General features: G+C 39.6%; 2 protein-coding genes and 2 long non-coding RNA genes across 10 annotated transcripts in view; 3 read left to right on the forward strand and 1 right to left on the reverse strand.

The window, feature by feature from the left end:
* Positions 1-15,073, reverse strand: LOC104367859 (tRNA methyltransferase 6 non-catalytic subunit). Of its 4 annotated transcripts, none has more exons than XM_042801876.1 (11): positions 14,878-15,073; positions 12,563-12,690; positions 12,043-12,152; positions 8,994-9,085; positions 8,822-8,905; positions 7,609-7,733; positions 6,010-6,221; positions 5,687-5,772; positions 2,352-2,454; positions 2,181-2,267; positions 1-758 (listed from the first exon to the last, which is right to left on the reverse strand). In XM_042801876.1, the coding sequence occupies exons 1-11, from the start codon at positions 14,976-14,978 to the stop codon at positions 585-587; spliced, it is 1,302 nt and encodes a 433-aa protein (XP_042657810.1). In that variant the 5' UTR covers positions 14,979-15,073; the 3' UTR covers positions 1-584. The 4 variants fall into 4 exon arrangements, with proteins under 4 accessions (XP_042657810.1, XP_042657798.1, XP_042657820.1 ...); XM_042801864.1 differs by having other exon boundaries at positions 6,010-6,371; positions 14,878-15,071; XM_042801886.1 differs by lacking the exon at positions 12,043-12,152 and adding an exon at positions 14,095-14,262 and having other exon boundaries at positions 6,010-6,371; positions 14,878-14,991.
* On the forward strand, positions 2,465-6,015 carry LOC122154321. Its single transcript, XR_006166209.1, has 2 exons — positions 2,465-3,545; positions 3,852-6,015. It is a non-coding gene; the product is annotated as an uncharacterized LOC122154321 (long non-coding RNA).
* LOC122154320 lies at positions 6,378-8,805 on the forward strand. Its single transcript, XR_006166208.1, has 2 exons — positions 6,378-6,566; positions 8,164-8,805. It is a non-coding gene; the product is annotated as an uncharacterized LOC122154320 (long non-coding RNA).
* The window catches only part of LOC122154316 (DNA helicase MCM8-like), an 18,229-nt gene continuing 15,243 nt past the window's right edge, over positions 14,286-17,271 (forward strand). For 2 of the 4 annotated variants that reach the window (XM_042801784.1, XM_042801801.1), the window contains exons 1-4: positions 15,365-15,750; positions 15,962-16,036; positions 16,548-16,630; positions 16,797-16,946. In XM_042801784.1, coding sequence (XP_042657718.1) covers positions 15,636-15,750; positions 15,962-16,036; positions 16,548-16,630; positions 16,797-16,946 — 423 coding nt within the window. In that variant the 5' untranslated portion in view covers positions 15,365-15,635. Of the gene's footprint in view, positions 14,431-15,353; positions 15,751-15,961; positions 16,037-16,547; positions 16,631-16,796; positions 16,947-17,271 lie in introns of those variants that run through there. The other 2 variants (XM_042801795.1, XM_042801788.1) reach the window with 2 other exon arrangements.

Raw genomic sequence — 17,271 nt, forward strand, 5'->3', positions numbered from 1 at the left:
TTCTGTTTAAATATTTGGTATTTTAATTTATGAACATGCACTTTCTCTTCTGGATTTCAGGAAAACATGGGTCATGCTGTAAAGTTCTGGTATTAGTATTCTCTATTGTTCTTCTGGAAAGAAAAGTGTAGCATTTTTGCAGTTCATTCCACTTCCTCACGTTACTAAACGTGGCTGGGTTCGGTGTCCAAATAAGGAGCAGATCACCACGTAGGATGTTTCACCCTGATGCTGCTCTGAGAGAACGGGAAGCTAAGTTAGATGTCTTGATTTGGGCTCGACCTTTAAAAAGATGCCTTCGTCATATCCACTTCTGGCAACAAGCAATCAGAATGATGCTTCCTCTTCTTTCTGAAGTCAGTGCGTTTTCAGGGGGATTTTTGCTTCCAAGGGTTTTTCTTATTCTGATCATGGAAACTGGTTCAGAGTGAGACAATCCTTCCTACCACACAGTTCTGCTGCTTTTTGCTGACAGGTGTGTGACAGGTACAATTTCTGTGCTGTCAAGAGCACAGAAAGTATACTTGTTGTTTTACTAACAGTAAGACTCCTGAGATCTAAAAATCAAAGCAATTCTTCAAATGTTAACAAGGAAGGTCTTGAACTTTGCATCTTTTAGTTGACGGCTCTTCCATCTTCAGCGCTTCTAAATTACTGGAATCAGATTTGCCCTTATCCAAGACAACAGTTGTACCAGATAGAAGGTACCCTCCACCTCCACTCATCGTCAGCTTTGGATGGCTTCGATCCGGTAAGACCTTTTAAAAAATCAAAACCCAAAACAAACCAAACCAAACTCTAAGTGTCTGTAAAAACTCACTCGCTACGTGCGCATCAAATTGTGTAATTTAAACTTACAGTATAAGATGTAATTTTTTTTTTTTTTTCCAGCCACCACAACAAACAGACATTTGGAAAGTGTATTTATCTTTAAAGGGCAAAGTATCTGCATACCAGAAACTGGTTATAGAGATATGTAAGAATATAGGCTACTGCCCTATTGATTAGCTCTTCATGGCATTTCCAGCAAAATTATGAAGTCAAGGTTTGGGATGCATGAAAGCCTCATTAATGTGTTCAGAACTGGTGTGCTCTGCAAGAAACCACCGTTGGTCTAACAAAACAGTGAGGAGTAATACAGTAATTTCCACTTTTGTCACTGTAATCTTTATGGAGCTACCCTAAGGTAAGATGCAGCAATGCACCATCACTTTCAGCTACGACATACTTTTCTGTAAATGCTTTCTCTTCAGTTACACTTCCTCCTTGCTAGGACTGCCACCATGGCTCTAAGTTAATTTTCCTGCACCCAGGAGATGTGGCAGTACTGGTCCTAACTGCACCTGGACACAGTGACCTGCACCAAGCCCAACCTGTGTGAACATCTTCATCTATGAATCTCCTATCATTCCCGGTTTGGGTGCCTGATCAATAGGCAGTGGTCGTGGCCACCCTTGAATTAAGTCCTGCCCTAAATAATAATTCCTTACGCACTCCAGAAGCCTACAGGCAAGGAGAAAGTCAGTAAAATGCAAGAACCTCTTCAGAGGTGGTGAGCTGCTTAGAGATCAGACACGCTTCTGCTTCTTCATAGCTGAGAGGGTGCTGCACATTTGCAAACATCTTGCTCAAAGTTACTTGCACTGACGTTTTTCACTGTGGAGATGTTTTCCCCTCTCATCTTGTTTTTATTGGGCAGTTCCCAGACCGGAAAATTCTTGTTACTTTAGTTCCAGGAAACGTGTTATCTGAAGACACTGACTTTCTAAGTCACCAGCATTCTTAACATCACCTTTTTTTTTTTTTTTTTTCAGCTATCAAACCAACTGGAAACGAATAAACTCTAGTAATATCTTGCTACATCTCTCTTACATGACACTGAGTTGTCCCTCACTTTAGGCTAGCCACTAAAGCAGCACAACTATTAAATCTGTCAGTGTGCTACAACTATTTCAGCAAATGTTTAACTGAAATGCTTTGTAAGAAAAAAATTAATGTATTTCCACTTGAAAATGTTGCAATGAAGCATTATAGCTCTTCAGAATATTTCCCCACTGCTCTCAGGTAAAAACAAATGCATGACACTATACCTAGTTTCAGTCAGTGCAAAAAACTACCTTCAGACTGTTTTGCTCCCCAGTATTTGTGCAGTTTTGACAATCGCTTACTGTAATCCTTACCTGGTAGTTTCGTAGCCAGGTTTCAGACAGCTTTAGGTTAATAACACCGCCTCGTTCCCTCAGCTTTGTGTAACATTCTAATAATGGCTTAAAAAAATGCAAATAGTAGGTTATACAGCAGAACATTCTCAAACTTGAACTATAACAGCTAAGGTGACATACTGGATTTACCTCTTTATACTGGCAGTAGACAACAAAAGGCCTTGAAGGAGCAACAAATTCCAGTAAAGAAAGTAATAAAGGAGTGGGATGAAACTTGCTGGCTACAATTAAGCTGCAAAAGAAATTTCACACACGTTACTTTTCTCCTTCCAAAACCTATTAATCAAGTGACATTTTCTCCTACTTAGCACAGCAATCAACTATAGTCTAAGTGTTGCTAATCAGCCTGTTTTCATGGCTCTAACAACTCCCCAAGTATAAAAACAAATCAGGATTTCCTACTTGCATAATTAAGAGGATAAAGCCCTTGTTCCCTGAAGTGCAGTATATTAAACGCTCTGCAGCAGCACTCATTCCAGCTGTGCTGAGCTCCACAATAATTCTTATGACCTGAGAATCTGCATGCTGCTTTCTCTGCCCTAAGACCATTGTCTAAACATAATTTAAATTTTGTGACTGCTAGTAGTTGCTTAGAATGTAAGCTCAGTTGTGATTCTTTAGACTGGGTAAGCTTCATTAAATACAGTTTTAGATAAAAAAAGTTGTTATTTAAAGAGAAAACAATCTAATGGGCATGACTAAAAATATTAAAAGAAGAAATTACGACCTTGCCAACTTAACGGCTTCATATTTTATTCTTTATCCTCATTTTAGTATCATTTCATAATTCGTATTTATGGATGTTTAAGATTCTCTACTGGTATGTAGAGTTTTTATCCAAAAACCCCCCCCCAAAAAATTACTGCTAAAGTATACTGCAAGAAATGGTTAAGATTCAGTAAGTTCATAAGTTGTACTTCTGCATAAAGAATGGACTAATTACAATTAAACTACTACTCTAGCATACAGTTACTATATGAAAAGACCCATCAATTAATTAACATTTGTCCTCCAGGGGAATGTACAGCACTGGAGATACCATCAAATTTACTTAACAAAAGGGAGGTAAAAATTGACGTTCAATTTTCTAAACACAATGGAAAGAAGGGGATGAGACAATTCTTTTACAGTTGTTTCCACTTCAGTTTTTTTTGCTGGCCATGGCCTTGCAGGCTACAGATTTAACCCTAGTTCCAACCTTCAAAAAGTTTGCGCTCACTAATTAACCAAGTGGACCACAAGGAAAAAAGACTCCAGCCCGTGGCTCAGCAGGCCTGGAGCGCTGCACTGACGCTGCCAGGAGCTCTGCCAGACAACAGGAAGGTAAGTGAGAGATGAGAGAGACTGAAAAATCCATTTCTGTTCTCTCATATGGCAGCACATATTGCTGTCAGCAGGCAGGCTGGCCAGTTGCAGTTAATGTAACGGCTGAGAGGGAAGAAGGAAGAGGAGGAAGGGCAGAGGAAGGTAGAGAGAGGGGGGGCAGTCTAATTCTGAACCCATGGAGTGTCTATAAACCCACGGCTGCTTTCATTGTATCAGAAAAGTGTAATAGTCTATCTTGAAAAAGTTGTCTTTAGAAGAAGACTGAATCTCTAATGAGTGTCTTCCTTTTTCACCCCCTCAAAGACCTAGGACAGAATTCAACTCTCATAAATGGAATTGAACAAATAGGTGTACCAGAAGGACTGTTTTACCACATAACAGCACAGAAGACATAATTTTATTTAAAATTATCTTCTACATTAAGTAGTAAATACTGTAAAAATTCAGGACCTCACGAAGTAACTGTCCTAAATTTGGTGCCCATCTTTACGTAACGACCAGTTTTTCTTTACCCTGACGGTAAGTCCTAATCTCTCTCCCCACCTCCAGTGTTAACTGGCTTTTACTTACCCTTTCCCCATTTCTCCCTTGCAAACCAAACCAAACCAAACCCCTATCTCACCTGCCTGCTGCTTCTCACCTGCCAAGTTGTTCATCTGAAGCACTTCTTTATTCCATGCCAATTTTTCCTGGTTTTGCAGTGTATGTACCCTGTGCTTCCTGACCTAAACAACCGGTCAGCTATAAAAGATTCCTAAAGAGAGGGGATCCTGACTGAGCAATCGGGGACGATGCCTTCAGGCAACCATAAACTTCTCTTCCCCCCATGGTGCTGAAGACTTCCTAAAGCAAGAAATCACTCATCCCTTCAAGTATATAATTTGTTACAGCTTTCATGCATCACAAAGGACAAGAGAAGTATACAAGTGATTGAAAGCAAGCGAACAAGAGACCAATACTCATTAGGCTTCCTTCAACTCAATCAACAACTGAATAGACTGTTTTACACTACAGGAAGAATCAAGTGAAGTCAAATATTAGTTTTCCCTTTGCCAGACAGTGCACAGACATTAATTATGACGACGGGTGCTGGGGACAGCAGTAGAACCGTAACGAAACACGGCCACTGTGCAGGCAGCTTAATGGTCATCCCCTGGCATCGCCAGTGGCGTTGCTGCTGCCACTCAGATGTGCAGTGCTTCCACGAGCCTCCCTGAACATTTTATTGCTTCAGAGGACATGGGATGACCTGTCTCTGCATATACAGAGAAAAGGCTAATTCTACCACTCAAATGTGCTAGGCGAGTTAAAACATTTTGTAATAATAAAAACAAAAATTATACACGAGCATATAAACATCACCAGTAAATGTGTGTTAAAATATATCCAAGCAGAGCGGCTTTATTCCCAGTGAGCCAATATTTTTATGAGGAAGAAATGAATATGAATGTTATTAAATTAACTAAATCAATGTTACTTGATTAATTCAAGTCACTTCAGCATTTGCTAAGAACATTATGAAAAAGTCACAACCTCCAAGTGCTCTCACACTATTGTGGGGCTGAATTTCTGGGAATGTATTTGCCGTCTTTGTTTTAAATTTCTGATACTAAATCTTTATGTTAAATTGATCCTTGGGAACAATCGATCCTGACTAAAGCAGGTAAAATGAAGTTACGTGCTTCTTCCTGTGTAAAAAATAAGTGAGTTTCTGAAAACAAACCAAGTAATCGAAGCCCAAACCAACAAGATTAGTTCCAGTTTTACAAACTTAAAACCTCCGGTTCTACTTTGCCAATTAGAACAGTGTGATTTTTAGCAGCAGTCATTTTGATTAAGTTCTACTTGGATTGTGTTTCTCTGGATAGATTTTTTTTTTGTTGTTATGTTTATGCATAGCTAGTCAGGAAACGATGACTTTTAAATCATGAAATTTCCAACCATTTAAATAACAAAAAATCTCAACCAGGTAAGAACCAAACATGACCCAAGACACACCTGGGTTGACTGCTTGCCTGTAATTATTAAAAAAATATAAGAAAAGGGCATTTTTAAAACAAAGCTTTTATTTGTTTCAAAGGAAATAATTTTCTGTAGATGCGTTTTCAAACAGAAGACCTTTCAGACTACAAACTCACCCATCAGCATTCTTCTCTCTCAACAAAGCAGCAGTTTCTATTAGCTTTTTCCTTCTCTCCCATTGTTTTCTTTGCTTTTCCCGAACCTTTGAACAACAAAACAAATAATTTGCACTTTAACTGGTAATTCTATATGGATCCTTATTGCACGGACTGAATTTTCATTTTTGCATCTTAGCTGGCTTAATGTAAGACAAAAGACCACTTCCACAGTTCCACTCTAACACCTGAAGGAGATGTATGTCAGCATGTCTAATTCAGCCAGCAGAATTTCAAGCATATAGACATTGTAAAACTTGAATAGCCACAATAAATATTCTTACATTTTCCTTTTCTTTTTCTTTGTTCTCTTTAAAGTCTACATCTTCAGCATTAATGTCCATCGTTTCTTGCTCTTCTGTTTGGTTGATCTCCATAGGTGCTTCAGTAGCAGATTCCTCTTCTGTTTCCTGTAGGGAAGTCTGCTTCTCATCACCCAATCCATTGCTTTCTTGTTCCACTAGCGTGTTATCTTCAGGTTCTGAAGGCAGAGTCTCTGTAGAAAATGTCCCAGAGAGGAGACTATCCACTTTGCTGAGAGGAAATTCATGAAGATTATCGAAAAAAGGTTTTGGAAATCCAAAACAACTGGTAGCAGCTCTAACAGGTCCCCCTCCTGGATACATCTGAATAATGGATCCATAGCCTATGAGAGCAAAAGAATCAAAACCACTGGAAAGCCAGGCTTTCTGGGACCAATGAAGCATACCTTTATGAATAGGTAAGTAAGTTGCCTGCTCTTAATCTAGCCTTCATCAAATTTAACAGGCTGCTGAACTACGCCTCAGGGTGGAAAATCTTTATTGGAAGGACAACAGTTACTGCAACTCAGAAGGACAAGGTAACTCAAAGATTATGCCTGTACGAAACATGTATTTAGGATGAGCACAAAATGTGTAAGTAATGACAAATACTGAGAAAAGATAATTTAATTAAGAATTTAAAATACAGATTTTCTACACTATTTCTTACTTAGCACTAGGGAGCGGTTTTGATAATAATAAATAAAAGCTAATTTCAGCTGCATTAATAGGCAGAGAATTTCTTCAACATCCAGACTGCCCCTCTGCAGAGATGCCAGATGTTTAAACATACTAAAAAGAACTTGCAGTAGTTATACTGGAATTGCATCCTATTTAATTTACTTCAGAAAGTATCCCTATGGCCAAAAGTTGCTGAAACGAATAACTGATTTGTAGTGTAACTGCCTGTGTGCTTCTCGGCCAGCGCACAGCACATCAGGGCGTGCAGTATTACATCACACTTTCTACTTTTCCAGGATTCTGGGATATAATTGTCACCTCTGTCTAGTGCGTTTGACTTACAATAAAACTAATTAACTGAGTTTGAGAAAGAAGAACCAAGTTGAACTTCTAGAATGTGCTCAAGAAAATGTCATATACTACTTTTAAAATACACATTTTGCAGCTGGCACAGTGAATGAGGGGAATGACGGTATCTTCAGTGCTGTGGGCTGTCTGGATTCCAGTCTTACCAGTCCTGGTTTCTGCTGTTCCTTTTCTTGGACTTCCCAGGCGCCTGGGAAGAATCTGCATACAAGCTCCTTACAGCCTTTTCTGAGCACAGAGTCATGATGCCAAGACAGAAACTAATATACATCTACATACAGTGGTATCAACTTCAAATTTCATGGGTTTTTTAAATAGCAAAAAATAAATCCAACTGAAATATGCAAAATGCAACTTTCTCCAGTGGAAAACCAAGTATCTCTCTGAATACTGGAGACATCAAAAGTAGATTTTAAAAACTGAGACAGTATTTTGAAGTACTGCCTTTTAAAAGTATCACAACAATGCCTACTTCTTAAGTCTCAAGGAAGCCCTCAGTCTGTACATTACTAAAGCTACTGTGTTGTTACTGACCTCCCATTCGCTCCATCACCGCGCCCAGCACAAGGCCTGCACATGTTTCCATTACAATCATCTTGTTGCCAGCACGGATGTTTCCTAAAGTCAACATCTGAGCTAGGGTGTCATATCGCAAGTGGCTAGAAGACAGAAGGTTTTAAGAAATACCAAATTAGTTTTCTTGGAGTTAGACATGCTGCGTATCAGCTGAGGAGCCTGCCAAAAAAAGTTGGATTACTGGTAGATTTTCAGGAACAGCATCAGTGGTCTTCAGAGTCACCATGGGGAAACTTGTAATTAACCATCTGGTAATAAAGAAGGACTAGAACCAAAGCCAACAAGCAGGGAACACGTATTTAGGTTTACAAAGAAAATAGCAAAAGTAGGATATGAAGTAGGGTGCACATAATAAAGCACACATCCCATGCCAAGCCAGTCAAAGTAATTTTTAAACTTATCTTTTTGTTTGTTTGTTTACTCTGACATGTGAGTTTTGTAAAGAATAAATGGTATTTGTATGCATTTCCTAATCCAGTAATGTACCCTGAGTGATTTTCATCTGTTTCGCAGTTGCAGGCACCACCTGCAATCCAGGATCAAACCCCAACTCTACTGACAGCAGCACCTGCACTGAAGAGACTCCCTGACGGCCAAGGAAATGACAACTAATCCTAACAGATAAATAAAGCCAAGGGAAGGAGATGGGGGAAGGAGAAGAAAAAATCAGATGTGGCTAGATCTCTGTCATCATTGCCCCCACCCCTCAATGTTCACCACATGTCTGTAAATCCTAGAGACTTCTGACTGAATATGATTTTGAATTCCTAACCCATTAAAGACAAAAAAAATCCTGCTTTTGGTAGGTGGCTTGTTATTTTGATTACTGAGCCAGAAAGCAGGGACGACAGGCCCCTGACCAAAACCAGGTAAGAGATACCTCTGAAAATGCAGAGCCTCAGTCTACCTAGGTAATTAGCAAGATGGTGGTGGCAGGGAAATGGTAAAAGCTGATGCTGCATGTAAAAAGAGTTTTCCTCTTTCCTGCAATACCATACCGATGAATTTTCTGTATTGCATTATGTTTCATTAATTTGCAATCGTTCCACTAACAGGAAGACCAGAATAAATGTATTATATATTCTGGTATAATACAGGTATTAAAAAAAAAAAAAAAGAAAATATCTTTCTGTTATTAAAAAAAAAAAAAAAAGGCAGAATGAAATCTTACTTGATTTTTCCAGGTTCCCTTGCATAATACATTGTTGAAAGAATGCGAGTGGACGGTCTCACAATTGTAATAACTGCCTCATATCTGTAAGAAACACATAGGAATAGTCTTATTTCAAGCTCAACAAATTAGAGAACTACAAAGTGTTTTCCACATTTTAAAATTCACTTACTTCTTTTTCTTCTTCTTTATGTATTTATCTTGAGCAAATTCTGTTTTGTCTCTGAATGTTGTACTGTTCTCTATTAACTGTTGAACTATTTCCTTGGAAAAGACAAATTATTTTTATTATAGCTGGTATTTATTTCTCATTCATTTCATATAAAGTATTTTTTTAAACACACTGAAAATACTTCCTTCCAGTAGAGGCAATCTGTCATTAACTTCTACTGACATTAATGGCAAAGTAAATTTCTACTAATCAACATGAAAAGCGAGGCACTACGCTGACTATGTGCAGGAATTTAATCATATACTTCTGTCTCTAAGTGTTTTTAACTACATAATGCCAGCAAAAAAATATAAAATTGAAAATGCTTATCCTGGAAATGGGGTATTTTGTGAGGAAGGAGTCAGGTAGGTGCCAGAACTCCTAAGAGGGCAGACCCGTACGGCCAGAAATGAAGAAAAAGCAGGATTGTTCCTTTCAGCAGCAGCAAGTCATTACTTCAGCCCTTGCTGTGAAGCCTCAGCACCGAAAATATCCTTCTCCTATGCTGAATGTGAATGAGACAACCCTGCTTTTTAAGTGATTAGCTACTTGTAATTATCCTGTATTTAGAATGAGGCAGTCATGTTTATTGTCAGTTACTATGGAACAACTGACTGACTCTGTCAGTCTAACATTCCCCATAGTAACTGGATTGCACGACGGTACCCCAAGTCTTGTGTGAGGCTCTACGGGCAAAAATATTTTACAAAAACAAACCAAGGAACCTGATGGCACCTGTTATATTCACTTTAATCCAACTGCCGCTTTCCTCTTCGGGTCTCTTGTCTGACTTTAGCTTTGCTATCTCTGAGGGTGTCTTTTTTCCATCTCGTGCTAGTTCTTCCCATACACTCTGGCTATTTATCAGACATCACCCGTACCCAGTTAATTTCGTTTGCCTCCTAAATTGTGCTAGACTCCTGTACCACCTCCTTGCACAATGGCAAACTCCTTAGCATTTACTATTTCCCCTGACTTCTTCCTTCTCTAGCTCCCAGGTTTTCCCAGAATTCCAGTTTTTACTTCCTGGTCTCCTTGTTCTAATCTCCTCCCTTTGCCAATCCAGCTCTTCCCCATATTGTCAGGTTCCAGCTGACCATTAAGACCTCCAACAAAAATATTCTTGCATTGCTCAGGGTTTGTCTCCATACCTGCAATACAAGAACAAATGCTGCAGAGTGCGATTTTGGTGGTTGCAAACAGAGCAGTTTAACTGCTAAAACTGTAAGTTTCTATTAAACATGCAGGAAGACCAGTCGTATAACCTGGCTTCACAGGAGTTTGGGGCAAGAAATGACAAAAAAAAAAAAAAGTATTTTCAATGTGGACACTGCATCTCCCATTGTGCTTTAAGAACCTGCTCCAAAATACAGCACTTCTCACTTGCTATCGCTGCTTTTCAGGCCATTATTTCTTGAAGTCCTTCAAACACTTAAAATGTATTATTAACAGTGTGAAACAGCGCATCTTTCTTTTTTTGCCTTACTCCTGGAAAAAGTTAAATGCCGTATCTGGGTTGTTTTGTTGTTTGTTTGGGGTTTTTTGTGGGTTGTTTTTTTTTGTTGTTGTTGTTGTTTGTTTAATTATTGTTTCAACAACATATGTTGTTGTTGTTTAATTATTTATTCCAGTATAATTTACAGTGAGGAAACTGGGGAATATTTCTCTAGGGTAAACAAAAGCCAAAAGGAAGCTGCAGCACTAGGCAATGCCCTGGGAGTATGTGCCACTTCATGTCTTCATCCCAACACTTATCCCTCAGGAGTTGGGAAGGATTTGGGAAGTGAAGGGAAATCAAACCCCATTAACACTAAGGTTGTTTTATTGCAAATAACAAATCATCTCCAAACTAAGCCTGCATCACAAAGACATGTCGTTCACAAACATGAGTTCAGATTTTACCAGACATTTATGGAAGAATAGTATCTCTTGCTGCTAATATAACAGTTTAAAATGAATATTCAGCTACAGTTCAGAAACCAGAGTTAACAAACTCTGAATAAAATATCCTATTAAAATAGGATATTTTAATAACTTCAAATAAAAGTACCGTAGAGGTATGGCACGGACATGCTGAGGACATACAGAAAAGCCAGAGTGATCATCTGCCACGGATAATGAGAACGTATAGAAAACATCAAAGCTATCAGATGGATTAGTACATTCTTCTCAGAGAGGTAACACAACAGGCAGCACAGCTACGCAAACAGAAGAAATACCATTCTAAACTCCTTGGACCCGTCCATTATTAAATGCAGGAAAAAGCAGAACGGCTGCTCTGAAGAGCAGCAGCAAACAGCAAGATGCAAAGAGATGAAAGCATGAACAATTTCTTCTTTTTATTAGAAAGGGTAAACCAAAGATGAGAGAGGATTTTGCCTGATAATATGTGCAGAACAGAACTGGCTGCGATGGTTTATTAACATTTAAGATGGCCTCACTTTTTGACAAAGCGCAGGGTAAAAACCAATCCCTTTTCTAACAGAACTGATCTCTTGAGGTGCAGATAAAACACAGGCATCACGTGTCTAGTAGGTACTGCCCACGGCACACTGAGAGTACATTTGTTACACAGTGTTACTTACTAATACTTTGGCATTTATCCATAATCCTTTCCTACACCTTCCGTAGTTTAATTATTACACAATTTTAATAGGTTTGTAACATATAAACGGTATTTTGAATCTTATAAACAAAGAAAACTAAAAGGTGATTATATAAGCTGTATTCCTTAACAGTTTTAGTATTTCTTTTTGTCTGACTTCTGATGCCGATAAAATTCATACTTTACTCTCTGTTGACAAAGTTGCCAGCCCTAAAGGAAGTTCTCTCTGAAAATAGCTTTTGCATTTTTGTAAAAACAGACCTTTAGGAAACACATGACTTGAGCAGAAGAACAAAGAAAAAAAAGCACTGAAGTCTATGTACCGATAAAAAGAATAGCCTATTTCATAAACTAAAATGTAACCATCAAGGTAGCACAGAAATGACACCAAAACCTTATTTTTACCTGTCCTTTAATACCCTTGTCCTTCAAAGCCTTTATGTCATCATGAGTCAGTTTTTGAGACTTTCCATCGTCAACTATGTTACGATTATCTGTACCTGCTTCTTTTGTTTCTAAAGGAAAAGAATATATATTTGTAAAATCTAACTCTAAATATCTTGAAGTTGGAGAAACATATGATTTTAATTTCACAGAAAGCAGACTTCTCAGGATTAAACCCACATGCTTCATGGCCTTGCAAAGTATTGCCTAGGCAATCAATGAAATGATACATAAAATACACCTTAGCATATAGATATTCACCCAAACTAAGGTTCAGATTTTCTCCCCTGTTAAAAAGCTTATTGTTACACGACTAGTGAAACAGCAGATCAAGACAAAACCATGCACTTTTATGACAGAAAGAATATAAGTAATGTTAACAAATGATTAATAGAAAGGTTTTCCATCATCTGTGGTCTTATCAAAGAAACAAATTAATTGGAACTCATTTTTCCAAATACCAGCCAATCCTCTGCACTACCTGTGGTAGTCTCTTCCAACTCTTGCTTTGGCTGAAGGTTTCCACCACTGGTTACTTCAAATGTAGTTCCATAAATATGTCCAATGGCATTATCCAGATAGAACCACTGCTTCTCAAAAATTATTTTTCTGAAATAAGAAAGTTAATGATATTAAAAGCATTGTTTTTACTATGTCTGAAACCCACAATGGTTGAAACTAAACTGTAGCTTCATATATGCCATTTTTATCTATATCCTTGTAGAAAACCAGCACAAGCACAAAAAGTCAAATTAACCACAAATCCACATTAAACTGAAACCGGTTAGGAAAAGAACAAAGAACTTAAATAGAGCATACAGTAAGAATTTTTTTTTTTTTCCGTTCAAAAGAATTCTAAAATGGCAGATAAAATAAGACCATAGCACTTGAATTATACAGTACCGTTTTTGGCAGCTATAGTCAGAACAAGGCAAGGAATTAAATTAATCTAAAGTATATTAAATCTAGGCAGGGTCACGCAGATTAGTGCAAATAGATGAGCATGAACCTGTATTTTGCAGAGCTCCTTTGAAATAACATTTGCCAAAAGACTACAAAGAAAACAGACAGCAGAGAGTGTCTTATAATTCTAGAAATGTTTAATACAAGAAAAAAAAAATAAAAGGATTTTATTATTCCTTTCATTTTGATTGCACTAAGGGAGGTTTGTATTTTTCTTTCTTCACACAAAAGAGGATCCACAAAGCCTTTAACTTTCAGGATGACCTACAAAGGTTTCCTTGCTGACCAGAGAAATGCCGATCTTGTCAAGTCAAACAGGTACCAGTGTAGATGCCACACTCATATTAGAATCAAAAGTTACCAATATGAGCTGTCATTACGCTGATTATACTCACTACTAATTCTGAAGCTAAGCAAAAAAGCTATTTCCAGTTTTCTACTGACTTAAGTGTGCAATTCATGTATGTTTTACACATGGCATTACTTGTATCCCCAAATGCAATCCAGAATTTAAACAAAGCATAAGAATAAAGTTTTGTCACAGCCATTACATCCTCATAATAAAAATTTAATGACATTATAGTCACTCACATAAAGTCTATTAATCCCTGCCAACACAGATTTTAAAAGACTAATAAATGACTATAAAAGCATTGATATGACTGAAACGAATTTAGCTAGATATTGTGTGCTTGTGCTCAAATTTCATTTTGATGGCCATTCTAAACAGAATATCCAACCACAGCTATTGTCACATGTTCTTGTTCTCATCAGATTACAGAAAAACTAAATGCAAAAGTTACTGAGTTTCCTGTGTGAATTTTTACTCGACTTTTTTATTTTTTTCTTTTATAGTAGAGGTTTTAAACCAAAACCGAAGATGGACCTAATGAACACATCTTGGCAGTGCTCTGCAGGCTAACAGAGTAACGATCTGATTTTGGTGCCAGGTTCTACGGGTGAACATTAGTCCTGCCAATAGCCAAGCACTCCCCAAATCCTAGGTCTGAGCTGTGCCATTTTTCAACCAGTCTCATTCAAGCATAGTACCTTTAAATCTCCACGCTACTGAATCAGATGTCTGGCCACATTACCCAATACTGACTTCTACACATTGGTCTATAAAATTGTCTGCTGCAATGGGAAGAGCCCAGGCTGTGTCCACTGATTACAGTATTTCCTGCAGGGGTGCAGGCAGTTCTTGCTATGCCAGTTAGCCTAGGAAAAAGAAATAGGAGACCTTTCATAGCATCCTCTCCCGAGCAGGAGCTATCCAGCGCTGATAGCTAGCATCTTCCTACAGTCTGACAGCGACGAAAACACTCAAGCCAGTCCCTATGTAACAAAACAAGGCTGCATGTCGCAGAAATTATACGCCACAGCGAGGTAAGTATGATGAAGGCACGCGCTTGATGCTGCTGCGCCTCTGCTCTTCCATCGACACCGGTTTGACTATAGTAACACAAAACCATCCTAAGTATCTTTCAAATTTTTGCAAAAAAAAAAAGCAGCCAGGAATTTGTCTGGGTATTTTTTGTTTGTTTGTTTGGGTTTTTTTTGTTTTTTTTTTTTTTTTGTCACGGGAACACAGCACTAACATCCTCCATGCTGCCTGTCACCCACCGGCTTAGCGAGGCCGGATGTTCTGATTCACAGCAGGAAAACTAGGGAGGTCGCACCGGGAGGGACCCCCCTTCCCTCAGGCGGGGCCGCGCGCCGCAAGTTAGAGCCCCCTCACGGGTTGGGGGGGGGTTGGGAAAGGACTAAACGCCAACCTCGCCCGAGGCGGGGGGAGGTGACAAGCAGGATCGAAAGCCCCGGGCCGCCCCTCACCTCCGCCGTAGCACGGGAACCGCTTTGAAAACATCATCCCGCTTCAGGACAGCGCAATCCCCCTCACGAATGCGCGGGCCCGAGCCGAGCCCGCCCGCCATCGCCGTGCGCACCGCCGTCGCGTGGGGGGGGAGGTGGGGGGAAACAGGGGGGTCGGGGACTGCGCCTGCGCTCCCTTGGCCGGCCAGCGACAAGGCGGAGTGGGGAAGCGCCTGCGCAATGAGGCTCGGCCAGCCCCGAGTGGGCGGGACCGGGAAGGGAAAGGGCAGGCCAATGAGGGCACGCGGGCCCCGCCCCCTGGTGCGCGGCGGCGCCACATAGGCCCTCAGGATTGGCTGCGGCGCTGGAAGGGGCGTTTGGCGCCAAAATAGAACACTGAGGGGACGACGGTTACCTTCTCCTCAGGGGGAGGCGACGATGGCGGAGTTGGTGGAGGCGTTGGTGGCGGCGGTGGTGGTGTTGGCGGTGTTGGCGGTGTTGAGGGTGTTTAGGGTGTTGGCGGCGGCGGTGTTGGCGGCGGTGGTGCATCGCGTGGGGTAAAATCTCTGGTGAGTGGTGCTGTTGTTTCGCCCTCTCATCGGCGAGGCCGCTTCACGGGGTTCCTCTCTGCCCGCCTGGGGTCGGGAGAGGGTGAGTAGGGCCTTGGAAGTACCTCAGGGTCTTCAGTGCCCCCCGGCAAGTCACCTTAATTTAAATTCAATATCTTGTGGTAAAATTTCTGTTTCGTCGCGTCCCCCGGCGGGTGCCTGCGGAGCGAGATGAGCAGGGATCTCAGAGGCAGGGGGTGCGCCCGGGGAAGGAGCTTTCCCGTGTGGCGAGGAGGATGGCGAGGCAGAGGACAGAAGGGACAGTGGAGAAGAATACCCGAACCCAGTGAGTTTATTCCTGTGCTTCTACCACCTATTCTCCGAAGCCATAATAAAAAGCCTTTCTTTTGAACTACTTTTGCGCTAAGCAAATACAGCCGTTTGCCTCCCAGTGCTCAAAGGAATCACTGAGAATAAAACTTGTGAAGTTTTACTATCCATGTTGTTTTAATCCCCATTTTAATTTTATTTTTTGTTTGTTTTGGGTTTTTTTGTAGCAAGACCTCGACTAGTCCAGTCAACCTTGGACCAGTTTATTCCCTATAAGGGCTGGAAGCTTTATTTCTCTGAAGGTATTTTTAAACCAAAATTACATGTAGCAAGTATTTTATTCCACTTTTTCTAGAATTGCATATAAGTAGAGGGCACAAGTTCAACAGAATACAACTGAAGTTCTTATTTGTTATATAAAAACATGAGCACAATAGAGATTTTAATCTTGTGGCACACTGTAGTCTCAGTGGGCTCCAAACCTTGGAAAGGAATCTTGAATATTGTAAAACATGATCTTTCTTGAACCCGTTCAGTTAGCCACACAAAACCTGTAGTCTATCAAAGACTTGAATGTACATACCTCTGCTGTACTTTTCTTGATCCTATGTGTTTTTTCCTGTGTCACCTTGGACAAAGTTCTGTTTTGTAGTAAGTCTTTAATAGAATATTATTGTGATACTGTAGAGATCTATCATCTTCCTCAGTTTTAGAATGCAGAAAAAGAGTGGCAGAGAAATTGCCTGTTTATGTATTTTGTTAAATGGAAATAATTATTTCTGTCAGTTACTAATGAGGCATGTTTTTAATTAGCTTATGCTGACAGGTCTCCTTTTGTCCAGAAGACCCAAGCCTTTGAAAAGTTTTTCATGCAACGCATTGAGCTTTATGATAAGGTAAAAGCAAAACAAACCATATCGCACTCCAACAGCCTATTGTTGATACAATAACACTACAAATTTTGTGTGTTTTCTCCATCAAACATAATGAAACATTTATGATGTGATTTGGATGTCTTGTGTTGATAATTTGAAGTGTATTTTATAACAAAATGTTTCACAGGATGAAATAGAAAGAAAAGGAAGTATTCTCGTGGATTATAAGGAACTAATACAAGACAGAGAATTGACTAAATCAATACCAAATATATCTACTGAGTTAAGGGATATGCCTGAGAAGATACTGCACTGTATGGGTCTGGCAATTCATCAGGTAAATATGATGTTCTAATACAGAGAAGTGTAACCCTCATAATGAAAAAGAATCGGGGAATTAGATTTAGGGGGTTTTAACATCATTGCCTCTATGTTTTGTCTCTTACAGGAAATTACTGTTTATTTAAAACTCACACTCCTCCATCTCTCCACCATTTCTGTATGGCCCACAAAATCACGTTTCAAAAATGCTTCGGTCTTCGTGCATTTTGCTTATTCATCATTCATACAGTTGACTAAGACTCAATGTAGTTCTAACACTTATGTTACTCCCCATTGGGAGTTCTAATTCCTGGTTTGTTTTGTTTTGTTTTTTTAATGTG

The sequence above is a fragment of the Tyto alba genome, unplaced genomic scaffold, assembly GCF_018691265.1.
Source record: "Tyto alba isolate M040663 unplaced genomic scaffold, T.alba_DEE_v4.0 Super-Scaffold_100000100052, whole genome shotgun sequence".
Taxonomy (NCBI): domain Eukaryota; kingdom Metazoa; phylum Chordata; class Aves; order Strigiformes; family Tytonidae; genus Tyto; species Tyto alba.